Source organism: Nyctereutes procyonoides, unplaced genomic scaffold (assembly GCF_905146905.1).
Source record: "Nyctereutes procyonoides isolate TBG_1078 unplaced genomic scaffold, NYPRO_anot_genome, whole genome shotgun sequence".
Lineage (NCBI taxonomy): Eukaryota > Metazoa > Chordata > Mammalia > Carnivora > Canidae > Nyctereutes > Nyctereutes procyonoides.
This window is the reverse complement of record NW_026575082.1, coordinates 16662501-16690055: the sequence shown is the minus strand read 5'-3', so window position 1 is coordinate 16690055 and position 27555 is coordinate 16662501. Positions and strand designations below refer to the sequence as shown.

General features: G+C 44.9%; 1 protein-coding gene across 2 annotated transcripts; it reads left to right on the top strand.

Moving 5' to 3' along the window:
• The first annotated feature begins 6037 nt into the window (after window positions 1-6037).
• On the top strand, window positions 6038-21446 carry LOC129514419 (signal peptidase complex catalytic subunit SEC11C). 2 transcript variants are annotated; one of them, XM_055332967.1, is made up of 6 exons: window positions 6110-6304; window positions 12830-12939; window positions 16489-16638; window positions 18404-18523; window positions 20528-20585; window positions 21246-21446. In XM_055332967.1, the coding sequence occupies exons 1-6, from the start codon at window positions 6218-6220 to the stop codon at window positions 21297-21299; spliced, it is 579 nt and encodes a 192-aa protein (XP_055188942.1). In that variant the 5' UTR covers window positions 6110-6217; the 3' UTR covers window positions 21300-21446. The 2 variants fall into 2 exon arrangements, with proteins under 2 accessions (XP_055188944.1, XP_055188942.1); XM_055332969.1 differs by lacking the exon at window positions 16489-16638 and having other exon boundaries at window positions 6038-6304.
• The last annotated feature ends 6109 nt before the right edge of the window (window positions 21447-27555 follow it).

Here is a 27555-nt window from a genome sequence, read left to right as displayed (position 1 = left end):
CCTACGCTGCCCTGAATTATTGCCCAGGAGCTGCTATGCCCCGAAGCTGTCCTGCCCCAGAGGGTAGACATAAAAACAGATTCTCAGTCTTCCTGAGATTTAGATGGCATGGCTGGCTTCTCATCATTCAGAGCATTATAAATGTCTAAAATCATCCTAATTATTTATATTTACTTGTTTATTGTCTCTGTCTCCCTACTACAGTGAAATGCCATGAAGCAAGATCTCTGTCATGGGCCCCTTCAAATCTGTATTTTTGTATCCTTAGGGTAAATCCCCAATAGTGCAATCACTGGGACGTAGGGGAGCTCTATTTTTAACTTCTTGAGGACCCTCCACACTGTTTTCCAGAGTGACTGTACCAACTTGCATTCCCACCACCAGTGTAAGAGGGTTCCCCTTTCTCCGCATCCTTGCCAACCTCCGTGGCTTCCCGAGTTGTAGAATGGATAGCCATTCTATCGATGTCTTACTTCTCGATCTCTTCTTTTGTACCCCAGGGTTCTGTCTTTGCCCCAACATAACATAGACAGCCAAAGATGAGTTAGCCCCATTGGGGCATAAGGGGTCACTTTTGAATCGGAGACTAAGATGGTGAATTCTTGACTTCTAAGATCAAAAGTACCATTCAGATGTAAAAACAAAAAGATATGAATGGGGACATTATCTATTTTTAGTTTAGAATCCCTTTGAAAACTCTAAGCCCGGGCATGGAGGGGACCTGGTACAGATTACAAGAGCTCATTTAGCTCTTCCCCCTTCCAGCTGAGTCCTGAAGGTGGAGCAGGGTATAAAGATACACGCTTTTTCCCCCAAGATCGGTAATCTCAGAATGCATCATCTGGACCTCTGAGCACCTTGCCAGTGTCCCCTGAGCCACAAGGGTGCAAGAGAACAAAACTGGATGGAGGATTTCAAGGCCAAATGATGCTGCGTGATGTATCAAAACTCACTTGGGAGTCAGAAAGACTCAGGAAGTTGGCCAAGAAAAGACCCAAAGAGCAGGACTGTTAGACCCCCAAACTCTGAGCCTTGAGGTGATGTGTGTGCATCTGAAGACTATGGCCATGATAGGACCTCCAGGCACTTCAATGAAGGGGCACTGAGGACAGAAGCCAGTGACCCAGCAGTGGGAGGGCTCACCTCCAAGGACCAAATACGACAAACTACCTTCTCAACGGTGCTAGAACGGGAGTGAGACAGATCAAGAGGGAGAAGCAGATGCAAACAACAGCCCCTGAACATCAGGATTTGCCTCCCCTAACTCAGTTGCCATCTGGGGTGTAAAGGGAAGGATAGGAGAGAGTATTTAGCTACACTTAAATTGACCCAGTTTTAAAACTGAAAGTGACTATATTAAGTTGCTGCAAATCAGACAGATGGGGCTTTAGTATAACTTTTCTTTCAGATTTATTCATTTATTTGAGAGAGACGGGGGGGGGGATGGAGGGAGAGAATCTTTAAACAGTGAATGCAGAGTCTGTTGTGGGGCTCAATCCCTTGACCCATGAGATCACGACTGAGCCCAAACCAAGAGGCAGATGCTCAACTGACTGAGCCACCCAGGTGCCCGTTTAATATCACTTTTCTTTTTTAAAGATTTTATTTATCCATTCCTGAGAGACACACACAGAGAGAGGCAGAGACACAGGCAGAGGGAGAAGCAGGCCCCATGAAGGGAGCCCATGCGGGATTTGATCCCGGGACCCTGGGATCAAGCCCTGAGCTGAAGGCAGACACTCAACTGCTGAGCCACCCAGGCGTCCCTAATATGACTTTTCTAAGCTATAGGAAAAGATAGTTACGTTTTGCTCCCCTGAGGCCATGACTGTGAAATTTATACCTGCCACAGAACATGAGAAGTCACAATTTTGTTTCTTTCTTTTTTTTTTTTAACATTTTATTCATTTATTGACACAGAGAGAGACCGTACAGGTGGGAAGAGTGGCAGGCAGAGAGAGAGGGAGAAGCAGACCTCGCCCCCAACCACAATATGGGGACTCGATCCCAGGACCCCGATCATGACCCAAGCTGAAGGCAAGTACTTAATCAACTGAGCCACCCAGGTGCCCTTCACACTTTTGTTTCTACAGACGAGGAAACTGAGGCCCAGGGAGAGAGATGGGTGGTTCGAGGTGATACTGCTGTGCCTGGGCACAGCAAGAACAGCAGAGATCTCCTGAATCTTGTTCCGGGGTGCCCAGCACCACGGGGCACTACCTTCCTGGATCTATCAGAGTCTTGCAGAAAGTCCGGAGACTCATGGATGGAACAAATGTAAGAAAATGTCTCCCTAACTTTTTTTTTTTTTAACTAGAGTTAAACTGATAAGCCAAGTTTTCAGCCAAACTGAAAAGCCTGGACTTGGGATCCCTGGGTGGCGCAGCGGTTTAGCGCCTGCCTTTGGCCCAGGGCGCGATCCTGGAGACCCGGGATCGAATCCCACATCGGGCTCCCAGTGCATGGAGCCTGCTTCTCCCTCTGCCTGTGTCTCTGCCCCTCTCTCTCTCTCTGTGTGACTATCATAAATAAATAAATAAATAAATAAATAAATAAATAAAAATAAAAAAAATAAAAGCCTGGACTCTCACATGACAGCCAAGTAGCACGGGACACAAATCCAGATGAGCATCTTTGGTTAGTGAATGTCATCTCCCTCCCTCCTCCCCTTCCCATTCCTGACACTTATCAAATCCCTCCTGGGTGCTTGTAACAACCTGTAAGGCACAGGGAAGTGATCCGAAGAGCTGGGTGCCATAGAAGTGGTGGGAGCTGGAGAAATGGCTTATTTTGACAAGAGCACTTAGGCAGCAGGTGGGAGAGGGATTGTGGAGGAGGGAGAGGCAGCCAGATTTCCACGCTCTGATGATGACATCCCTGAGGAACAGCGCAGCTCTTCTGAGGCGTATCCTTCCACAGATGCAGAAGATGGCAAAGGCACAGAGTGACTCAGAATGTCGGTGTCTGGCACCGTTACCCAGGGGCTGCTGATTCACATCTGACACGAGGACACTCATTCGTGCCCAGCCAGACGAGCTCTGATGCTCCCGCTGGGACTGACCGAATTCCAAGTCATCCATCAGATGTCTTCCCATTTGTGCTCCATTTAAAAACAAGTCCTAGCTGTCTCCATCCAGCTCGGTAGACCAGAGTCCCCGAGATTCTGCTGTGTTCATGATGATGGTTTCTAGTACCATCAGTCTGTAGGCAGTAGGTTGAACTCAGAAACTGGAAATTGAAGTTCCCCTCTGGAACTGTGTCTGCTCATGCAGTCCCAGGAGCTTCCATGGGCAGAAGAGAATAGAGGAGAGATGGTGTGGAGTAGGGAACGAGAGAGTAAGTTTGGATTTGGCAGACCTGGATTCAAGTTCTGGCTCTGTCTTTTCTTAGCTCTGTGACATTGGGCAAGCTGCTTATCATCTCTGAGACTTCTCTTCCAGTTTCTGTAAAATACAGTTTCTGCAACTGAGAGTAAGGATAAAGAAGTATTTATGTGATGCAAAGGAACTATGGAAAAAAATGTTAGCTGGTGCTCCCTCTGTAGCAATTCCTCACTCCACGCACAAGGCATACCCAGATGTGCTAAGAGGGGTCTAAACTAGAGTGCACGCTTTTCGTTATGCCCTGCCCCGTTCACCTGTTACACCATATGATAATCATGCCCGCACATTTACAGCTTCAACTGGATTTAAGAACTGTGTCTTATTCCCACCTCTGGATTCCTAGTGCTCAGTGGAGCAGACAAATCAATAAGGGAGTGAACCGACTGCGGTATAAGAGATTTCTTAAAGTTTCATTTCTGATTCTGGCACGTGAAGAGGGTCTGTGGCATCAGCCTGTGTTCGAGGGACTTCAATCAGAAAATTAGCATGATTATTTCTCCGTGGGAAAGGATAAATAAAGCAATGCTATGTTTTGGTTTAAGATATGTAATTTATCAAAGACAACTCCAGATTCAGCACCTAGGCAGAGGAATGGTTGATTTCTGGCACTAAACTAGATCTCCCCAGATACTGGCAGCAGGATTTACAGTAATTATATTTTGCTCCTTTTCCTAGGTCTTTGGAGGAAATCAGCCACCAGGAGCTAAGATTCTGTATTTGGTATCTCAGCACTGCTGGAGATGTTGAAAGAGGAGAGAGAACAGACAGAAAAAGACTGAGGCTGAGCCCCAGTCAAAGGGTGGGGTTGGAAACTTTCGGGTTGCTTGGTGGTATTTTGAGACCTCAGTTGACTTTAATGACTTCCTTTGTAAGAATAAGATAAGCAGACAAGACTGGGGCCCCAGTAGCATCAAGAGTTGATTCTCAAGTTGATTCTCCAAGATCATACCTGTCACAACCACATTGCATGGAGGGAACATGTGGATGTTGAGTGTGGACCTTGCCCTTAGACAGGGGTAGGTTAGAAGTATGACTGGGTGGGTGTCACAGCTTCTGTGTTGTCTCCTTCTTCAAAGGGTCTCTTTCCCTGTTTTGTTTTGTTTTTTCTTTCTTTCCCTGTTTTTAAGAGCCTAGTGTTAAGACGATTCCTACACCAGGCTGTCAGGGAACGACCATGAACCACATAAATATATCCATTAAACCCAAACTAAATGCATCTTCAACTCAATTTCTTCTCAGGTGGATCTTCAAAATGCAACTTGTTCCTCCTACATGAAGTATGATGGAGGGGAGGCTGGAATGCAAAGAAACAAGACTCAACCAATAGCAATTCTAATATCTTGCTCTTGAAAATTTTACAAAACTGTATGGCCATGTTTTTCTCCAGGTCCCTGGAAGGGGCCTTTGCACGTGAAGGGTCCCAGTGTTTACCTTCCATCAGCTTTATAGTGAATTAGTTTCTGGGATATTTTATTTATTGATTTTTATTTATTATTTATTTTTTATTAAGAATTTTATTTATTTATTGAGAGAGAGCAGGGGGAGGGGCAGACGAAGAGGGAGAGTGAGAATCTCAAGCAGCTCCACACTGAGTGCAGAGCCCTACTCTGAGGCTGGATCTCAGAACCCTGAGATTATGAGATTATAAGATTATGACCTGAGCCAAAATCAAGAGTCTAACGCTCAACTGTCTGAGCCACCCAGGTGCCCCTGGGATTGTTAAAATTGCAACCTCTCAAAAAAAAAAAAATTGCAACCTGCTCCCTTCCCCCAGAGCACCTCATTCCTCTTACCCCCTTTCCATAGCACCACTTTTTTCCATAGCACCACTACCCTCTAGGTGCTGTAACATTTACTCCTTTATTATATCTACTCCTGTTAGAATGTAAGCCTCACGAGGGCAGGGATCTTGTTTTGTTCACTGATGCTTCTCAAGTGCCTAGAAAAGGGCCAGGTGCTTAGTGGATGCTTCAAAGAAATTTGTGAATAAATGAATGGAATGAATGGTCTAGCTAATCTAGGATCAAGACTGCAGTAATCCAGGATTTGCCAATTGTGAAATCTGTGTTCTATTTCAGACTCTGACCCTTAACCTTGGCCAGGAGCTTTGGACTTTCTGGGCCTGTTTTCTCGGGTATAAAATGAGGTGGTGACTTATTCACTCAAGTAATGTTTATTGCGACACAACTCTGGTCAAGAGGATGCAAAGATGCTCTCTTGCATCCAAACCCTGTGACTTGTTGCAGGGCCTGGAGCTGCGGGGTTCAAATCTCCCTCCTCTCCCAAGCCCCGCCCACCCGCTCGCTCGGCTCCTCCCCGATTCGGCGCCGCCGGCGGCCCGGGCAGAGGCCCCGCCCCCTCTCGCCGCAGTCGTCCAATGGCCGCGATACACGGCGGGGTGAGAGCCGCGGAGCTTTAGGTGCCCTCTTGGCGCCTGACCAGAGTCCTGAGGAATTCGTTTCCTCTTGAACAGTCACTTCCCCGAGTTGCCCCTGCGATATGCGCGGTGACGCTCTCCCCCAGGTTCGCTCGGAAGGGTCGGCCGAGACTCCCGAGTCCCGTCGCTGCCCGTCCTAGGAGCCCTGGGTCTTCACTGGACGAGCCTCTCGCCCCGCGGCATTCTGGGAGTGGTAGTTTCCTTCCGCTCAGTTCCTTCCAGGTCGACCGGCGTGGCCGAGCCCGCGGAGGACTACCATTCCCAGACGCCCGCGCGAGGTGCCGGCCACGTGACCAGCAAGGACACGGGGCTGAAAGCCGGGGGCCGGGCCGGGGCTCCGCGGCTGCCGGTGACACCCGGGAGGCGACGGGCCGCCTGGGCCCCTGGAGAGCCCGCCATGGTGCGCGCGGGCGCCGTGGGGACGCACCTGCCGGCGTCCGGCTTGGACATCTTCGGGGACCTGAGGAAGATGAACAAGCGGCAGGTGAGGGAGGCCCGCGCGCTCCGGGGCGGGGGGTGGGGGGGCGCGACCCCGGCGTGCCCGCGGGGAGTCGGGGCTCCCGCAAGGACCGCGCCTGGACACCGGCGCCCGCAGGCTCCCCGCCGCGCTGTCCGAGGCCCGGGCCTCAAATGCACGCACGCCCACCTGTGGGCAGGTGTGTGCGCTGGCTGGAGCGCGGGAGGGGCGGGGACCGGGATCCAGGCCCCGACGTCAGGTGTGCTGGAGCGAGCGAGGCCGGGCGGGGGGGGAGCCCTCGGCCGTGAGTGGCCGCTGTCCGTGCACGCGAGGCTGCGGGCGGCCCCGCAGGAGGCAGGCGAGCTCCCGGGGCTCCCGAGGCCTGCCCCCCCGCCGATGCGCGGCCGGAGCGCCGGCGAGCAGAACGGACTCCGTGCCCTGGACGGTGTAGACGGATTCGGTGTTCCAGAGGGGACCCCTTGGGTTCTGGCTTCGGGCTGCACCTTGACCCTAGGAAGCGGCGAGCGCGCAGGTGTGCGCACCTGGGGTTGATTTCTTGCGCTTCTGTGACCTCAGAGGGAGACTCCGCCCCGCGCTGCCCTCGGTGGGCTCCTTGGCCAGCCTCGCGGACTTTCTTCGGTGCAAGGGAGGAGCGAGTAGGGACTGGAAAGGAAGGCCTCTCAGCCAGGAAAAATGCGGTTGCTTAAGCTTCTAGAAAGAGAATTTAGGGGGCCTGGAGGGCACAGTAGATCCTAATGGGTCCTAATACTTTTCTTTTATTGATGCAAAGAGTAAATCACGCTAAGAAGAATGGAAGCATCCTATTAGTGATTTTGATTGTCTTTGAAAATGCTGTAGGGGCTCCGGATGGCTCAGTGGGTTGAGTGTCGGCTCAGGGTGGAGCCCCCAGATGGAGCCCCGCACAGGGATCCCCGCTGGACGTGGAGCCTGCCTGAGATTCTTGCTCTCCCTCTTCCTCTGCTTCTCCCTCCAAAACAAAGAAAAGCACTTAAAAAGGAAGTGGTATCGATTCTCATGATTTTGACTCATACCGACATGGTTGCCACGACACCGTGGGGTGGGATGATGCCCATGGCATAGCGCTACTTATTCCTGTAGACATCGGGGTTTGGTTGGGTTCGGTTTTCCAAATGGGATTTCATCTTCGTGCTGTCGTGTGGGAGAGTCTGGTGACTTGGATTTCAAGCCTCCACGTCTAAGCTGTGGTTTAGGATCTGGTGGTTTCCAGGTACGCGTAGCGGATGAGAAACTCTCAGGAGCTTCTGTGATTAAGAGGAGTTGTGGCAGTGATTATTACCAGCTCGAAGAACCGACAGCAAATTCCCTGAGCACTGATACTGCTCCCAAGAAAATCCTCCAGAAAATAGAGCTTTTATTTAAAACCCTAGGCTTAATTGGCCGGGTTTTTTAAATGTCTCTAAAATGGGTACTGATTATTGGTGGTTGTAATTGCAGACTATCAGGGAAGGCCTTCTGGTGAATATATCAATTCCTAAACTAGTTTGGAAGATCTGTGTATTCCCACTCTCAGTGATAAGGCCTTCAGTAGCTGTTGCATTGTCTATGTTTTGCTAGTTTTCTAATTAAAATGCAGAAGCTCGATTCTGCTGCCTCCTTTTTTTTTTTCTTCTAAGCGTTGTCCTGTTGTCTCTTTTTCTTTTTCCCTCCAAAATAGCATCCTCTGACACCCTGTCAGGCATGCATGCTCCACCAATCTTGGAAGTGGGACCTCCTTTCTCTGCTGTCCCGGCTTGCTATGAAGTAAAGCACGAGAGCACACGCAAAACAAGGACTCTTTGTTTCTGCAGCGAGGAAGAGAGGAAGGAAGAAATGCAGCTACTGGCGTTTCTGCTGCTTTGTCAGCCAGAATATCTGGTCTGAAATGTTTGCTTGAAACTCTCAGAAATTGGCTGTTTCAGCTTTGGTTGACAAAGACCCGAGTGTGGGTTTCCTTCTGAACTTTGCTGGGGCTGTGAATGGTGGAGTGTAGAAAGTTGGTAGGTGAAGATGAACAAACAAAAGGCACCAGTGAAATGTGGCAGTGTATTTTTTTTTTTTTTACACTCCAGTCAGTTTGTCTATAATAGTTCAACCAAAATTGTGTTTCTAGATTCTAGGTGTTTAATACTAGACTTGGATTAGTAGGTTCTGTAAAGGTAGGGTGTTGCAGTTGATCTGCGGTTTTGCAGTTAGCTCGACTGTTAGGTTTTTGTATAATAGGTCATTTCTTTAGCAAATAGATGTCTTGCTCAGAGGAACTTTTTTTTTTTTTTTTTTTTTTTTTTTTTTAGGAATTGATCTTACTTCCCCTTGATGAATTTTTCAAGCATAGAAAGTCATGCTGGAAACAATATTGTCCGTACTAGGTCTTTGTTGCATAAATGGCAAGGTTTTATACTCTGTTTTTATCAGGGTGGAGTCCGATGGTTTGAAAACCTGTCTAAAAATGACACTTTCTGTTTAAAAATGTGGTTTGGAAAAAAAAATCAAAAAAAATAAAATGTGGTTTGGGGCTTTCCCAGTCAGATCTGTAATTCATGATGAAGCAACATTTGCTTATCAAGGCCTTCAAGTCGGGCAGAGCAGCTGGAGAAGTTTTCGGAAGTGAGCTACAGTGAACAACTTCTGCTTTATGCTGATGCGCCTTGCAAAGCGGATTTTAATTTGGAAGCAACAGTTTAACGTGTTACAGTCCAGCACTTTTAACAGTGATCTGCTTGGCATTCCAGTTTCCTTCTTTGCTCTTCCGGGGATTTAGGGATTTAGTGATAGTTTCATAATTTGCTGTTGACACAGCAAAGAGTTTTTGTTTTTTTTTTAAATGGTGTATAACTTAATTTTGAATTATGTTTAACTTTTTCTTCTCAATTACTACATCAGAATATTTTCACGGTTGTTTTAATTCATTTTTACGTCTGTATTTTCAGTTGTTTCCTCCAAAACTACCTGGAATTGGAATTACATAATTTCACAGACATGTAGTAGGAGCAATCTGAGCTCTGCTTTTCCTACCTTACTGCCACGTCAGACCATGTGTTCCAGTTTTGTCACCCTCTTCAAAGTAATTATCTTAATGGCCATATAACATTCTGTCAAATTCCTTTAAACATTTACTTTCCCCAGACTTTGGAATTATTCCATGCTCATGACAGAAATTTTAAAGAGTAGGGAATAGTTTATAGAAGATTCGGTTATTCGTATTTCCACCCTCCCGAGATGGCCTCTGTTCGCCTTTGAGGGCAATTCCTTGTGTTTGTTTTACAGACTGTTCTGCAGTTTGCAGAGATTCTGCTGCAGCCTACACTTTTGTTTTAAATAGTGCAGTGATTTGCCATTATTTTACTCAATCATTTCTCTGTTGTTGCTCCCTTATTTCCTTTTCTCCATTACTAGAAATAGGACCGTGAGGCATATCTTTGGGCCCTAATTCCCTATCTGCCTTTATTGTAGACTGAATTGCTAAAGTAGGATTACTGGGCAGAAAGTAACCTTGTGATACTAGTGCCAGATTGCTCTCAGAATGACTGTGTCCACTTGCCTTCTCACCACAATGTACCCTGGACCAGCGCTGAGTATTAGCATTAAAAAAAAAAATACCCCAAACTTGAAATTTGCTAGTCATAAAAAAGGAGAGGGGAGAGAGGGAGGCAGGATTTGGTTTGAACACTCTGTTTATTCACTGCTTGTATTTCTTCTTTGGAAAATTAATAGTTTTAAGCTTTTACCTCTTTTGTTGTCGTTGTTGGGATTTTAGTGTTTTTCTTACTATTAGTTTATTTGTGCTCACCATGTATTAAAGATGTTTATTTTCTCACGATTTATTCAACAAATTGAGAACTTACTTTTTGTCAGACTTGTGTTGGACATTGGAGGTACAGCTGTGAACAAGGCCAAAATGGCCTTTGCCTTTGTGGAACTTACAGTCTAAGGTAAAAGATACATTAAAAATGATACGTATAATTATGATAGTGATGGGTGGTATAAAGAAGTACAGGGTGCTGTGAGAATGTGTAACAAGAGGCCGTGGGCTGCTCTACAGCAGAAAGTAGCAAACTCCAGCCCTCCATCTGTGTTTGTTAGAGACAGAGGGGGCTGGTGGAGTGGGGTTAAGTGGAGGAGCAGAAGGGAGGGAGAGTCTTAAGCAAGTTCCATGCCCAGCTTTGAACCCAATGTGGGACTCATTCTCGTCGGAGATCGTGACCTGAGCCGAAATCAAGAGTCAGGTGCTTAACTGAGCAAGCCACTCTGGTGCCCCCCACCATCTATTTTCGTAAAGTTTTAGTGAAACAGCCATATTCATTCTTTTCTATATTATCTTTAGTTGCTTTCTCGCTGCACTAGCAATGTTGAGTGATTTCAACGGAGACTATATGTGGCTTGTAAAATACGTATTATCTGGCCCTTTACAGAAGAAGTTTGCTGACGCTTAGTCTAGTGGGTCAGGGAGGGATTCCCTGGGGAACTCATGTTAAAAGCAGGATTTAAGATGAGTGTTAGTATGCTAAGGAGTCTAGGGAGAGAGGCTCAGGGCAGAGGAACGAGCCAAGCGCAGCTCCTGGAGGGGATAGGAGCACATGCTCTCTGAAGCATTGACAGATACGAGTGGACCTGGAGTGCAGTGAGCTTCACCTGCTGAAGCTAGGGAGTAGGGGGTGGACCAGACAGAGCCTTAGAGACCATATTCACCCTCGGAGTAGTGGGATGCAACTGAGGGGATGCAGTCGAAGGGCAGTGGAAGCAGGGCATAGAGATGATCAGGTGGCTAGAGGTGCATTTGCAAACGAGTGTAAGAGTGTAACGTGGAGAATGCGTTGGAAGAGATGTATACGGACATCAGGAGACTGGTTAGCAGGCTCTTGCAGTTGCCCAATGGGTTCTGTTGGTGACTTGGGTGAGAATGGTGCCAGTGGGGAGAGAATAGGACAGATTGCAGAAATGTTTAGAAGGTACAATGTATAGAATGAATGGGAGGAGTGGGTAGGACAAGAGCCCTGGCATTAGGTGAGCACATATGGCGAAGAACAGGTGTACCTGGACAGGTAGAGGGGAATCATTGAATTAGAGATGTGGGGGTTGGGCAGTTTCAATTCCAGGTATGTTTGAGAGTGGTTGGTTCGGGTGGAGGGAGAAGGACTTTGGAGAGGAGGATATCTAGGAATTAAGACACCAGAGCGCTGGACAGGATGTCCACGTGGCTCTTCGGATCACCTAGAACAGAGGTTGTGAGGAGGAAGGTTGAGGCAGGTACTAGAGTGAAGAGCTCTCCTGGAAGACACTAAGGGAGGAGGCCAGGGACCTTACATTCCAAGTAGTAGTAGGCACAGTGACTTTCATCCCTAAAGCCCCTTGGAAAATGGTAGACATCTGGCCCGACAATCCAGCGAAGCCTGACAGGGTGGGCAGGTGTTGCTCTCTCCCCATGTAGTCACCAGGGGTTGGGTGTGTCAGCAGGACAAGCTCTGCGAATCTTAACTCTGGTGTGAGGTGGGGTGAGGTCAGCTGAGAACTAGATACTATTTTGTGTGGCTTTCTGCCTATGTTTCGTTTCGTTTCTTTTCTTTTCTTTTCTTTTCTTTTCTTTTCTTTCTTTTCTTTCTTTTCTTTCAAGATTTTACTTATTTATTCATGAGAGACACAGGGAGAGAGAGGCAGAGAGAGAAGCAGGCTCCATGCAGGGAACCTGACGTGGGACTCGATCCCTGGTCTCCAGGATCAGGCCCTGAGCTGAAGGTGGCGGTAAACTGCTGAGCCACCTGGGCTGCCCTTTGCCTATGTTCTTAATCAGACTTTGTTTACTTTTTAAAGACATTTATTGAAAACTTAAACATCCAGGTGTTTACAGTTTTTGTTCACTCTGAACTGTAATTTCATTTTTTTTTTTTTTTAATTTATGATAGTCACACACAGAGAGAGAGAGGCAGAGAGAGAAGCAGGCTCCATGCACCGGGAGCCCGACGTGGGATTCGATTCCCGGTCTCCAGGATCGCGTCCTGGGCCAAAGGCAGGCGCCAAACTGCTGCGCCACCCAGGGATCCCTGAACTGTAATTTCAGATGTACAACAGCCTCATTGCTAAGAACTATAGGGCTCGGAAGCCTCATTTGGGGCCTCTTTGGCCAGGGGGCTAAGGAGCAGTTCTAAACCATACTGCCCACCCCAGGCTCTCAGGTCAGATGTGTGCTCCCTACACTGGAGCGGGAGGTCCTCAGGGTAGAACTTGAATAACAGGGCTCTTCAGGGTTGAGGGTTCTGGGAAATCCCAGAGAGGTAAGTACAGTCTCTTCGGGTAGGTCCCATGGATTGCTCTGGGGTTTTTCTCTCATTGCTTACTGAAAGAGAGACAGTATATGGAAGGCGCATTCCATCGGCAAAAGTTGAAATACTACCTGAGTTTGTAGTGTGTGAATTAGTTTAATGTCCTAAAATCACAACTTTACTTTTTTTCTTTTTTTAGACAAGCTTATCTCCAGCTTAGGGTTAGTGAATATTCTTCTACTGGTTTTCACTTTGGGTCTGGCCTTTTTCGTTCCAGCTCTATTACCAGGTTTTAAACTTTGCCATGATCGTGTCTTCTGCGCTTATGATCTGGAAAGGCTTGATCGTCCTCACCGGCAGCGAGAGCCCAATCGTGGTGGTGCTCAGGTAGGTCCCCAGGCTGTCACGCTGCTGCTCCAACACAGAGGAGCAGTGTTGGCCTCATTGAAAGCCTGCGTAACAACCAAGACTCAGTATTTTCATTGGATAGAGCATTAGAATTGTCTTTGTTGATACCATTTTTTCTTTCTTTCTGGCCTTTGTTGAAAAATCTTATCTTTTTCAACACACATTTTAGAGCTTTTATCACGTTGATGCTAATGCTCCAGGGCAATATATTTGCTTTTGTATTTTAATGCTTTAATCCACCTAAAATAACAGTCCTATGTGATTACTTGTGTACAAGTTGATCTTTAAACATAAGTAATTTAAAACTGTTACTTGGGGGCAGCCCAGGTGACTCAGTGGTTTAGCTCTGCCTTCAGCCCAGGGCGTGATCCTGGAGTCCCGGAATCGAGTCCCTCCTTGGGCTCCCAGCATGGAGCCTGCTTCTCCCTCTGCCTATGTCTCTGCCTCTCTCTCTATGTTCTCATGAATAAATAAATTAAAAAAAAAAGATTTTATTTATCCATTCATGAGAGAGAGAGAGAGAGAGAGAGAGAGAGAGAGAGGCACAGGCAGAGGGAGAAGCAGGCTCCATGCAGGGAGACTGACGTGGGACTTGATCCCGGGACTCCAGGATCAGGCCCTGGGCTGAAGGCAGTGCTAAACCACTGAGCCATGTGGGCTGCCCAATGAAATCTTTTAAAAAACAAAACAAAACAAAAACAAAAACTGTTACTTGGTTTTCTTTGTACCAGACACAGGAGAGTGTTTCTCCCTTATGCTTAGCAGAGTGTGCTGTAGTTTTTCAAGCTGCTTCTGCAACACTGCTGTTGGTGGCTATTCTCTTCTTGAGGCTATTATTATTATAAAGCACAGGCTGTTAATTTTTGAAAAGTTAATACTTTAATTGACTTCACATAGCCGTCAAGTCATACAAGGCAGGAAATGTAATCAATTTGAAAATCAAGCACCATGTCTGGGAGCCCTTTGGTGCCTCAAGCTGATCTCTGTCCAGTATGTCCTAGACCAGCCTTATGGTGGGTGGGAATGGACCCCATGTGTTTTATGGGGGGGGAGCGTTAGGCTTTAGCAGTGACTGTGGCCAAGGCCAGCATGCAGGGTCGGTGGCTCACAAACCAGCACCCTTTCCCTCCACTGGGCCCTGCTATCACATCATGGGGCTTCAGCCTTGGCCTGACTTCACCAGGTTGCCCTTGTGTGGCTGGCCAAGGGGCCTATTCTAGAGGGACACTGCTTTCATAAATTTAGGAGCCTTAGGATAGCATATGGGTTTCTTATTCACTGCTGTTCACACTGCTTTAGGAATGCCCTGGGGTCCAGTGGCTAGGTTAGGAGGGAGAAGGGGATCAAGTGTGTGGATTCTAGACACCTCAGCCTTGTTTCAGTTATAACAGCTCCATTTTTATGTATTATATATGGATATGCATTCTGATAGATTTCATTCGAAGGAAGGATTTTAAGGCTTCTTTTTTTGTTTCATTAGAAATTTGAAAATTTCTGGGGTACCTGAGTGGCTCAGTTGGTTAAGCATCTGCCTTCAGCTCAGGTCATGATCTCAGGGTCTTGGGATGGAGCCCTGCACTGGGCTCCCTGCTCAGCGGGGAATTTGCTTCTTCCTCCCCCTCTGTCCCTCACACTGCTTGTGCTCTCTCTTTCTCTCAAATAAATAAATAAATAAATAAATAAATAAATAAATAAAATCTTAAAAAAAAAAAGATTAAGACCTATAATTTAGGTGGGCCCTCTCACTAACAGATAAAGAACCTGAGGCCCACGAAGGCCAAGCCACTTACATGTCTTACAGTTACTTTTGGCAGAGCCAAAACTAGACCCCAGACATTCTGATTTTCCTTAAATCACACCAACACACTTGTACACAGAATCGTTGTAACATTCCAGTCTGTAGGACTTCTTCTTTTTTTTTTTTTTCAAAGATCCTTTATAGTTCTAAAGCAGTTTGGCTTGTCAGCATAAACTGTTGACATCATGAGAGATGCGTGGCCTTGGGGAACACTGACCTTTGGGGAACCCCTGGCCCATGAGGAAAGCAAGTGTGAGTTGATAGTAGTGAAAAATTTAAAGAAGTGCTCTCCTCATGGGACACAATAGTGACCCTTTTTTGAAAAAAAATTATTTATTCATGAGAGACACAGACAAAGAGACAGAGACATAGGCAGAGGGAGAAGCAGGCTCCCTTTGGGGAGCCCGATGTAGGACTCAATCCCAGGACCCTGGGATCAAGACCTGAGCCAAAGGCAGACGCTCAACCACTGAGCCTCCCAGGCGCCCCACACTAGTGACTCAATGATAAACTACTCTTCTGCCTCTGAGACTTGCCCAGGAGGTTTTTCTGGCCATAGTTCTTAATTGTTTGCTCTTCCTTTCCCTCGTAGTCATTTATATTTCTAGCCTTCTCTATGTTTCTTATTCAGATTTTCTAATTTTGAATGCTAGATCTATTATAATACCCAGTGTCACTGGTTTCACTTTTAATAAACACATCAGCAGGTACTTAGCAACCGGCCAGTGATTCTCCTTGCTGGTCTGCATGTGCCGATGAGTTTACGGTGTTCCCAGCCAAGAGGGACACGAAGGCCAAATTCTTGAGCTGCTCCCGTGAGAAACCCACATTTTCCTTTGAAGCACTGCATTTCACCAGTCTGGTTCTTCCTCCCCACATCCTGCCCTCAACGAACTCGCCCGTTTTTTGATCGTATGGCCCCTATATTGCAGTCTTCTTTGGTCTTATTTGTTTTGTCATGCATTAAGACAAAGCATGAGCATATGGAAAATGCATTCTGATTTGATAATTTCAACTTCTACTAGATTACAATTTACTTTGAATCCACTGAAGGTTTTTGGCTTGGGTTTATTAAACCAGTACCACGTAGGATTATTTATTGACCTCCAAATCAGAAGCAGTCAACAATTGTTAAAATTGGGCTTTCTGTAAAATATGGTTTAAAGGATGATGCTGCGGTAGTCCAAAGACTTGGAGTCAAATTTTGTCCTAATCCTCAGCTTGGTTTTCGGATAGATCACTCTCTAAAGCATTCATTTGTTTGCTTTTCTTCTTTAAGTGGGAATGCCCACATCCTAGGTGCTGGTTACGAGCCATGAAACACAAGAATTGTCTTAGAGTATCAACCAGCTTTCAGAGTCTGCATTTCTGAATGAAGACAGTAATGTATTTGTAGATGTAGGACCTTTTTTTGAGGCTAAAAATTGGCAGCTTTTACTTTAAAGAGTTCACATTATACTTAGTTCTCGTTCTACCTAATAGAAGGTATAGAAGGGCCTGCTACTATCCTTTTCATACTTAATCTAAAAAGAAATCATTTCCTTTCTCACTTAATGTCATCATCATGAGCAGTCAGAAGGGAACCACTGTTGCTTATCTGATAGCTCCCTGACCTACCTGACGATTGATGGCAGTTGAGATTTTCACTGATATGTTTATTATTCTTCATGAGTTGTAAAGTTCCCCTGTGAACCCAGGCTAATTGGATGTGATTTTGTGTTTCTTCCCAGTGGCAGTATGGAGCCTGCCTTTCACAGGGGCGACCTTTTGTTCCTGACAAACTTCCGGGAAGACCCTATTAGAGCTGGCGAAATTGTGGTCTTTAAAGTCGAAGGACGAGACATTCCAATAGTTCACAGAGTGATCAAAGTTCATGAAAAGTAAGGTGGCTTTACTTCTTTTTATAAATTTTGGTAGCCAGTTTTATTGATTCATTCATTCCATTAGCACTGATTATTATCCAACCTTTTTTTTTTTTTCTCAAGTTTTTATTTAAATTCCGTCTAGTTACCATACAGCATAATATTAGTTTCAGGTGTGGAATGTAGTGATTCAATTTCAGTAGCCACCCACCTATCCCCCACCAGAGATGGTCTTCCTTTCCTTTAAATGCCAGTGGTAGCTTCTGAAGACACTTCTTGGGAACTAGAACCAATTACTTCTGTCTCAAATGTATTAAGTTCACAGTCACACGGTTAATGAAAATGGTACATGCTCTACACTCGGTTATTCATTTACCTCTCACAGCTTTTTACGTGCTTGACTTATGGAATTAAACTGAGATGTGTGTATATTTGTATTTTTAAAATAGGGCAGCCCCGGTGGCTCAGCGGTTTAGTGCCACCTTCAGCCCAGGGCACGATCCTGGAGACCCGGGATCGAGTCCTACGTCGGGCTTCCTGCATGGAGCCTGCTTCTCCCTCTGCCTGTGTCTCTGCCTCTCTCTTTCACTGTATCTCTCATGAATAAATAAAATCTTTAAAAAATAAAAATAAAATAACAAAGCACTTCTCATTTCTCACCATGTGTGTGCATGTGTGTACTGTATCTATTTGTACCTTTCCAGTATCAGGTTCCCATTCCAGTCCCTACTTTCAGGTGTTCCTCAAAGAAGTGGATACTTACAATCGTCACATTTTTTTTTTTGGTGTAAACATTGGAATGACCCTGTTTCAGTTTCTGTCCAGCTTGTGGTACTGCACCATGGGATGTGATGTCCACTTGTTGACTTACTGATAAAGAAATAGGCATAATCATAATGTGACAGCTGACTTAAAAATTCTACAGATGAGAAATTATTCAAAGTTGAAGAAATAGTGATTTTCTGTAATTTGCATGAGTTGCAGGAGTGACTGGTTGGGGTTTTAGCTTCTTGGTTTCCTTTATAACCGCAGCTGCAAATCAGCCTACTCCTATTGGCGTGCTTTCAAATCTTTGTGGGCTTTTAATATTTTATCTAATTACAATAGTGCATTTTTTTCATTTGTCTTATTGAAAGAAGACCCTCTTTATAGCTCCATAATGCTATAATGTTGTGTTTCTAGTGTCAAGGCTATGCAAGCACCGGCTTAGAATGTTTAAAATTAATCCCATGTGTCTCTTTAACACTGGTTTTATGCCATTTGTGATTCCTGTTTCTTTGCAAACCAGATTTTATACCACTTTGCTCAGTGCTGAAGGAAATAATGCATTAACATTCTACATTTGGCAAGGAAAAGTAAGTTTGAGGAGGGGAAAGGGCCCATCTGCATTTAAATTAGCTTGTGCTCAAATCTGTGTGATCTGGGACCAAGTTCATGTCTAGAGTGAAGGAGAGTATAATCCGTGTTCACAAGTTGGTCTTTGAGGACTAAGAGAGAGAAAACAGTTGCTGGAAGCTAATCATTGCCTTGCTGGTGCCCTCACTCTTTGCCATGCTTTTTGGTTGTCAGGGTAACTTGAGCATTTTAGAATTTGAGTCTGCAAAATCACCAGTGGGTTAGACTAGTGTGTTAGTTTGGATGGTTATCTACCAAGAAAGATCAAGTCCTTGTTGAATGCTCGTCTAAATGCACGTATCTGACGTGACATGCTGGGTAAACTAATTGTTTTCTAATGATGCTGTGCAGAAAATCATTTTTTAAAGGACATTATTTTGCTTTCTAGAGATAATGGAGACATCAAATTTCTGACTAAAGGAGACAATAATGAAGTTGACGACAGAGGCTTGTACAAAGAAGGCCAGAACTGGCTTGAGAAGAAGGATGTGGTGGGAAGAGCCAGAGGGTGAGCATTAACTCTGAAGTTATATAAAAGAGTCAGGAACCAGAAAAATAGAAACAAAGAAACTAGGGGCACCTGGGTGGCTCAGTTGGTTAGGAGTCCGGCTCTTTGTTTCAGCTCTGGTCATGACCTCAGGGTCACGAGATTTAGCCCTGTGTGGGTCCCTGTGTGGGGTCCTGTGCTGAGTGTGGAGCCTGCTTGGGGTTCTCTCTCTGCCCTTTCCTCCCTCTTTGTCTCTCTCAATCTCTCTCTTCCTCCCTCAAAAAAGAAAGAAAGAAACTCAATGTATAAGATAATAGAGTCATTGATTACAAATTTCATGTGTCAGGAGAGTTGTAAATAGTCCCATTTGTACTGTGTACTACATTTACTGTGTAAATACCACTCTTCTGAGACCTAAAATCTAAAACTGAATGCAAGTATATTATTATCTATATCATTGGCTTAATTCTATATTTGAAAGAAATCATTACCTAGAGATTAGTCATTGTGGTTTTAAATAGCAATTGCAAGAAATCCTTCTAGAGATAACCACTGTTTAAAACTTAAGTGAATATTCAAGACATTCCCTGTGCCTATACAGATGTGCGTGCATATATAACTTTACATAGTAGAGTTTTACTTTATTTTTTCACCCAGTAAGAAGTTGGAAATCAATTCCTGTGTCAAATGTACATCCATTTATTTTTAAACAGTTATGTACTGTTGCACTGAGAACCTTAAAATTATAACTTAGCCAGTCCTCTTTTGGTGTTATTTCCTGTTTTTTTTTACCACCAGATACAGTTATGTGATAAATCTTTTTTTTTTTTTTTTTAAGATTTTAGAGGAGGAGACACAGGCAGAGGGAGAAACAGGCTCGATCCCAGGACCCAGGGATCATCACCTGAGCCAAAGGTGTGTGCTCAACCATTGAGCCACCCAGCTGTCCCTGTGATAAATCTTTTAATATTCATCTTTGCATAATTGTTCCAGCAATGAGTTCTGCTTCTGATTGACACAGCAGAGCGTATATCCTCTTATTAAAAAAACAAAAAGGGCAATTCTTCCCCTTTCTTGGTGACCCTTTCTTATGTTTAACCCTTGTTAGAAGTGTCTTTTTTTATCTTCTCTAAATCCCACGAGCTAGGGAGCCTGGTTACCACTTTCTAAGACTTAACTTCATCAATCAGATTGTGGTTTTGACACTTTGCTCCTTTTCTCCATCTGCTCACCTTCAGACTCTACACTATCGCATCTCCACTTGGTTATCTGTGGGGAAATGAGAGAGACTTCCAGCTGGTCTATTTTTAGACGTCCTGGGGACAGGCTTTGTATAAAGGAGAGGTTGGAGCTGCTGATTTACATAGGACTGGAGGGTACGGGGTGCCCTACCCGGTTTCCCGTTAGTGAGGTGACACTTGGGTCCACTGATTGCACCTTGACGTGAATTTTGTCAGCAGAATCATTGGCTCGCTTAGCCCCCAATGTCTACGATCATAATCATGTGCAGGTATAAATGTGGGATTCACATCTGTGTTCACTGCCCCAAATGTGTGTTTGTTACATCTGAAAAGCCCTGTGAAATGTAAATGATGATGGTTCTTCCAGTTACAAACTAATTCTCCATGTACTTTGAAAGCTCTAACAGCCGTCTTTATAGAGGCTGTCTGGATGGGACTTCTCCACTAAAAGAATTAAAAACTAGCTTGATGACAGTTGTCAATTCCATTTGTACAACTGGCTCAACTAATTATTTTAATTCTGTTATGGTGAATATAGCGAGGGAAGATGAGCAGCATCACTAGTTGAAATCATGTGCCTGCTTAAAAATCATCCTGCTGTTAGTTGTGATGCTTTTGATTAATAAAGCCTTTTGAGACAGGGGTGAATGTCAGCTGTATAGCCCCAATCATTGCTACTCCCAAGGAAGATTTGTGTCACCAGGCTGATAGAGAGTATTTTTAAATGTTATTATCATCATACTATAAACAATTTTTATATTTCTGGCTTTTCATCCCAATTTAGGTTTTTACCATATGTTGGTATGGTTACCATAATAATGAACGACTATCCAAAATTCAAGGTAGGAATATATGTGTATGTCTGAATTAAAAATATGTGTGTGTGTGTGTGTATACATATGTATGTGTGTGTATATATATATATATATATATATATATATATATATTTTGGAGCTTTTGCACATGCAATTGTAAAGATGCAGTCTGTTTAAAATGTTTTGCGGGTTTGTTTTTCTGGAGAATATTTGTATTTAACCACAAATTAACATAACTAAATTATCGACAACTAAGTTAGTTATATAAAAGAGCTACTTCCATCTTTTGTGTTCATAATGTATTCTAAAATGGCACCTCTTTATTACTTTTTATCATGGAAACCTTTACACATCAAAAAAAAAAGTAGTACAATAAACCCAGTAATGAGTATCTCTGAACCTTAATAAAAATGGTATTTATATTTTTGAAAAACCACTTGAAAAACAATAGAAAACCTACGCAAGAAGGAGCAATGAATTAGCTGTGTTTGTTGGGTGCTTGATCCTTAGTCATTATATCTGGGGGGCATCGAATAGCTAGTTTGGAGAACCAGGCAGGCATGGGGGAAGAGGGCATCTTTTGATTCTGTCCTCAGTCTAGTACTGAGCAGACTTCATCTGAATACATTTATAGACCAGACTTATTTGTAGAGCTCACAGTAATTTCCCACTGTGTTTTCTTTACAGTATGCTCTTTTGGCTGTAATGGGTGCATATGTGTTACTAAAACGTGAATCCTAAAAAAAGAAGAAGTTCCTGGGACCAGATTGAAATGAATTCTGTTGAAAAAGAAGAAACCTAATATATTTGAAATGTTCCACTTTCTGTATAAAAGGAGACAATGTGGAGACATTTTTGTCTTGTCCAAATAAATGATTCATCAGGAAAGATTGTTTTCTTTTGTGGGCTCCATTCGAACCTGCGCAATCTGTGTGCCGCTCATGGTTGTCATTCCAAACCAAGCACAGGGGTCTGGGCCACTTCCAGAATCAGGCAGGTCACTTCTGGACCTGCCAGTGGGGAAGATGCATGGTCCCCCACAATGTAGTTGTAATGTCTGAATTTCAAAAATAAAATTCTTTGCATAGCATAGTAGCATTTCTGGGAGGAAATGAACAGGCCCTTAAAAGGAAATGATTTCTTATTTATTACAGTATAATCTGATAAGTTAATAAAGCCTAAAACCCTTTTAAAAGGAAAGATGTAGGGACACCTGGGTAGCTCAGCATTTTGAGTGTCTGCCTTCGGCTCAGGGCATGATCCTGGGGTCCTAGGATCGAATGCTGTGTCAGGCTCCCTACAGAGAGCCTGCTTCTCCCTCTGCCTGTGTCTCTGCCTCTCTCTCTGTGTCTCTTATGAAGAAATAAAATCTTTAAAAATAAAAAAATAAAAGGGAAGATGTAATCTGCTTTGTGTTAGTGGTGGGATCTACCTTGAGATGGTTGAATAAATTATTTGAAAAGTGCTTCATAAATTAGGAAAATAGTGTGCATCGTCCTTTGAAAACTTACAAAAAGCATGGAAGAGTGAAAGGGGCTTTCTTTAGTTTTTCAGAGACCCCCACTGTGTGTGTGACACACGTAGGATGTATAGTCCTGCACAGAAAGTAGTTCTCATGAAACTATTGAACGTGCTTCTATGCCGGCCACTGCCTTAGGTGCTGAGGCTGTGAAGCCCTAGCGTGGATGGAGTTTGCAGTGTCGGGGAGGTACACACTGTTTTCAGGAGTGACAGTTGCTCTGAAGTAAGATTAGACAGGGTAAGCTGATAAGAGGGCAAAAGAGAATTACTGCTTTTCACATAGAGGCCAGGGAAGACCTCTCAGAGGACGCTGAGCAGAGTTAAGAAATAAGGCAGGTAAATCGTGGGGGAGAGCATTAAAGGCAAGTGCGGGGGGTGAAAGGGGGGGCTAGTTCCCAGAGAAGGGAATGATGTTCTCAAGCTTTAGTGAGCATGCAGAATACCTGGCTATGGACAGATTCTGACTCAGGAGGGCTGGGTTGGGGCCGGAGCCTCTGCGTTCCCAACTACCTCCTGGGAATGGCCATGCTGCTGGGTGGAGCCTGGATCACGCTGTGTAGCAGCGTTAGAGGAGTAGAAAGGAGGCCGATGATGTTTTCAAATGCACTCTTCAGTTTATAGAAATGTTCTCTTTTCACCTAACAATGTGATGTTGACATCCTTTTGGTGAGAACGTATGAATCTCCATTATTCTTTGCAGTCTGTCCAAATCTGGTGGAAGAGCTTAGGATCCCTAAAAGCCACTTACCCACCTCTCGGCCTTGAGCAAGCTCAGTTCTCTCACATCAGATGGAGGATGACACCTGCACGTACCTCCCTGGCCGTCCCCAGGAACAGGTAGCGAACTCTCTGAGTGCTCTTAGCGTGGGTACTTGACGTGTGTGCTGTACGTGCTCAGTCACCGTTACCCATTGTTAGGGAAGTTTCCCTTTTCAGTGTGAATCTGTGCCTTGCCGCACACCTGCACAGCTCCTGGTCTGGGAGGGAGCAGCAGGCGTGATCCACGGGTGGGGGGCAGCTTGCCCTGTAAACCTTTGTCTCTGTCAAAATAGGTTGTGGCTGCAACAATGGCCCTCCTCCGGTCGAAATCAAAGGGAAAGGGAAAAAAAAAATCTAGAGGACACTTTTTAAAAACATTATTCTCTTGTGCCCTTTAATAAACTCCTTTCTTAAGAAAAAGAAGCTTTTTATTCCCTTCACTAAAAATGGAATATAAAAATGTTGGGTCAAAGCTTTATTATTTTATCATTTTCCTGGGGTCCTGTGGTTGGTTAATAGAAACTTTAAAGAAGTCTTAATGGGGCTGAGCTTAATTCTTTCTGCGTGCCTGCCATCCTGAAATAAACCTCGCGCGGCTCAGCCATCTGATGGTGGCTACTTAGCAAGCTCAGGCTCTTTGGGCCTGTTCGAAGCTGTTGGTGCTTATGTGGTGGAAGTGATGTGAGTTGATGCTAGATGGAAGCTCCTTCTTCTGGGGGTCTCGGCTGCAGCCTCACTGTCGGGAACGCATCCACAAGCACCGGGCCCGCATCCAAGTAGATGCGTGGGCCCGGCAACATCCCAACAGCTTATGCTGGCGTCTTTAGGAAGCACCTCTTGCTGGGAGCTTTTGGGTGCTCCGTGACACACATTTCTGAGGAGTTGGGCAACTGTTTTTCCACTTAACCACAACTTAGAAGCCTCAACATTGGAAAGCGGCTGGTGGACGCTGGCCAAACGAGAAGACGACGCATAACGAGCAAGGACGTCAGGGTGCCCCCCGGTGTAGAGGCAGACAGCCCATGTTTCAGCTCACCGAGGCCTCACAGTGTTCCAAGAGGACTTACAAAGTTAAGTGGTGTTTGCTCTACTGTGTTTAAATCAATACAAGTTTCCATCAAAAACGGGGAAGTTTCCAGTATGGGAATAAGCTTCAGTTTTTTTTAAGTTAGCAGTAGAATCACTGGCTTCCCAGCACATGGGCCCTAGTCGGGCTCTTTCTCCTTTGACAGTGAGTGTCTTACACACACTCACACATGTGCTCACACTGCAGCAACCAGCTCGTCGGGCTTCAAACTGCTCTATGGATGTGTCGGGCCCGCCAGTGTCCCCAGCAAGGCATTGCTGTGACGTGGGGGAAGCCTGACCGTTTTAAGTGAGCCAGGTATGAGGATCTCCAGATGAGGGGGAGCAAGCTGGGCACCCACACTCTAAAAACCCCTCTAGGAGACAGGTCCGCCCTTGGGGCTGAGAACCACTGAGAAACATCTGCACAAGTTAGTTGGGAGAAAATGCGATGAGGGTGCTTGATCGTTCACATCTCCCTTCATGAAGACATCTTCAGATGGCAGGATAGGAAAAGCCCAGAAGCACAGCATATCCATGGGCTGCCTTCCCACCACCATTTTCCAGTGATGCTAACGGCCCCATCAGGGGTCCTCGGTTTCCACTCCAGCACCTCTTCTTAGGAAGCAGCCTCTGGCCCTGGGGCAGTGGACAGTCAGGCGAGTCTGACCTCGAAACTCTAGGCAGAGATCCAGCCACCGCACTCTTTGGGGTCAGCAAGTTCCCTCGGTTTCCAGTAAGAGGTGTGGGTTGGGGTGAGGCGGGGCACAGTGACGGGAGGGATTTGCAGTTCACACGGAGGTTGAAGCCCTGCTGCCACTTATGAGATCTGTAGTCTGAAACTAACTCAGCCTCAGTTTCTTTATTTCCAGAACTAATGCCAAGGTGGGGCCAGAGTTTATTAGATGCTCATTTTGATCAAATAGAACTTTACCCTTTCTTTCTCAAGATCACTGGAGTTTAAATACTGAGAATTGACCGATTGATTGTCTCTCAATCATCTTGAACCTTCTTTGCTGTCATCTTTGGGCATGGATTCTCTATTTTCACTGAATTTCCCATTTGCATCCCTACGTTGTTGCAAACGTATCCTACGACAGGGACATCATCCCTCGGGGGCTCAGCTTTTAGCCACATGAAGCTTCAGGATGATATGAGGGGAGCAGAAAGCCCCTGTATGCTTGATCTTGCCTCTGCGCCCATTCCATGTGGTTCTGCACCAGTGTGGGCCTGAGACGCTTCCTCCCATGCTCTCTGGGGCGCAGCTTTGCTTGGGGTTCCTCTGGGCTTCCCTCCGTCATCACCCAGGGCCACCCACCATAAGCCTCTTGTCAGGTTCCGTGCTTTTCCAACAGTGTTTAGCTTTCACCAAATGGCAGGAATTTCTTTGAATGCACTTTATTTTTTAGAGCAGTTCTAGGTTCACAGCAAAATTGAGTGGAAAGTACAGAGCGTTCCCATATATTCCCCGTTCACCCAAACACAACCTCCCCGCCATCCACATCTGCAGCACAGTAGTAGTTAGTGTAATTTTTTTAGGATGGGTGAACCTGTTAAGACGTCATAACCACCTGAAGTCACGGTCCATCCACATCAGGGTCTGCTCTTGGCCGTGTACATTCCACGAGCTTTGACAAATGTGTGATGGCAGGTACCCATCGCTATGATGTCACACAGAATAGTTTACTGCCACGAATCCCCTGCGCTCTGCATCTTCATCTTTCCCTCCTCCAACCCCTGGCAACCACTAACCTTTTTATTGCTTCCATAATTTTGCCATTTCCAGGATGTCATGTGGTTGGACTCACACAGTACACGTGGCCTTTCCGGATTGGTTTCTTTCACTTAATTATTTGCTTTTAAGTGTCCTCCATATCGTTTTATGTCTGTTTTTGTTCTTATCACAGAATAATATTATTTCATTGTATGGATGTGCCACATGGTGTATTTATCCCTTTACCTACCAAAGGATAGCTTGGTTGCCTCCAAGTTGTGGCAATGAGTCAAGTTGTTATAAACATCCACATAGAGGTTTTGTGTGGATGTAAGTTGTCAGGTCTGGGTAAATACCAAGGAGCATGACTGCTGGATCTTACAATAAGAGTATGTGGAGGGCAGCCTGGGGGGCTCAGCAGTTTAGTGCTGCCTTCAGCCCAGGACGTGATCCTGGAGACCCGGGATCGAGTCCCGCGTCGGGCTCCCTGCATGGAGCCTGCTTCTCCCTCTGCCTGTGTCTCTGCCTCTCTCTCATGAATAAATAAATAAAAATCCTTAAAAAAAAAAAAGTATGTTGAATTTTGTAAGAAACTGCTGAACTGTCTTGCAAAGTAGCTGTAGAGTTTTGCATTCTCACCAGCAATGTATGAACGTTCCCGTTGTTCACATCCTCACTAAGATTTCATATTGTCAGTGTTCCAGATTTGGGCCATTCTAATGAGTGTGTAGTCGTATCTCATTGTTGCTTTGCTTTGCATTCCCCTGATGACATATGACATGGGACCCCTTTCCTATGCTTATTTCCCATCTGTCTATCTTCTCTAGTGAGGAGTCTGTAAAGGTTTTGGTCCATTTTTAAATCAGTTTGGGTTTTTCCTTGTTGAATTTTAAGAGATCTCTGTATCTTTTGGGTAACAGTCCTTTATCACATGTGCCTTTTGCAAACATTTTCGCCCAGTCTGTGGCTTGTCTTCTCTTGACATTGTCTTTTGCTGAGCAGAAGTTTTTTTATTTTAATGCACTCCAGCTTGTCAAGTATGTGTTTCATAGATGATGGCTTTGGTGTTGTATCTAAAAAAGACATTGCCATACCCCAAATCAGCTAGATTTTTCTCCTGTTATCCTCTAGGTATCTAACAGTTCTATATTTTACATTTAGGTCTATGAGCCATTTTGATTAATTTTTATAGAGGAAGTGAGGGCTGTGTCTAGATTCATCTGTTTCCATGTGGACGTCTAGTCATTCCAGCACCATTTGTTTTGAAAAGACTTCATTTGCTCCATCGTATTGTTTTTGCTCATTTGTCAAGGATCAATTGACTGTATTTAGATGGTCTATTTCTGGGCTCTCTACCCTGTTCCATTGATCCATTTGTCCATTCTTTCACTAATGCCACACTGTCCTAATTACTTTAGTTTTATCATAAGTCTTGAAGTCAGACAGTGTCCATTCTCCAACTTTGTTCATCTTCAATACCAAGTGGGCATTCTGGGTCTTTTTTTTTTTTTTTTTTGCCTCTCCCTATAAAGTTTAGAATCAGTTTGTCAATGTCCATACTGCAGGATTTCTCCTAGGTATTTTTATTTGGAAGAAAAACCTCACACAGTCTTCCAATGCTGTATTCCTTTGTAAGTTCCATTCCTCAGACCCTACTATGAAGAATTCCTGCCCTCTTTAAGATCTCAAGTTGATATTTATCTACCATCCCTGATTCATGCATTGGTATAGAAATATCCAAACCTCTTCTTCCCCTGAGAGTCACTGGGAGCTTCCTTTGTTATTTTTCTGCTTCGCTGTGACATGTCTAATATCCTCCACAGCATCTGGTTTATCTGCTGTGGCTATGTATATATTCCCCCTCCCTTTTGGTTATCAATTTCAAGAGCTCTTGATTAGATCAGTGGATTTAAAGGCAGATAGATTGACTCTGGCTTC

Coding starts and splice junctions, on each gene's coding strand:
- LOC129514419 (XM_055332967.1), top strand. CDS start 6,218: ATGGTGCGCGCGGGCGCCGTGGGGACGCACCTGCCGGCGTCCGGCTTG. Junction 12,940..16,488: donor CCAATCGTGGTGGTGCTCAG/GTAGGTCCCCAG, acceptor GTTTCTTCCCAG/TGGCAGTATGGAGCCTGCCT. Junction 18,524..20,527: donor GTGGTGGGAAGAGCCAGAGG/GTGAGCATTAAC, acceptor ATCCCAATTTAG/GTTTTTACCATATGTTGGTA.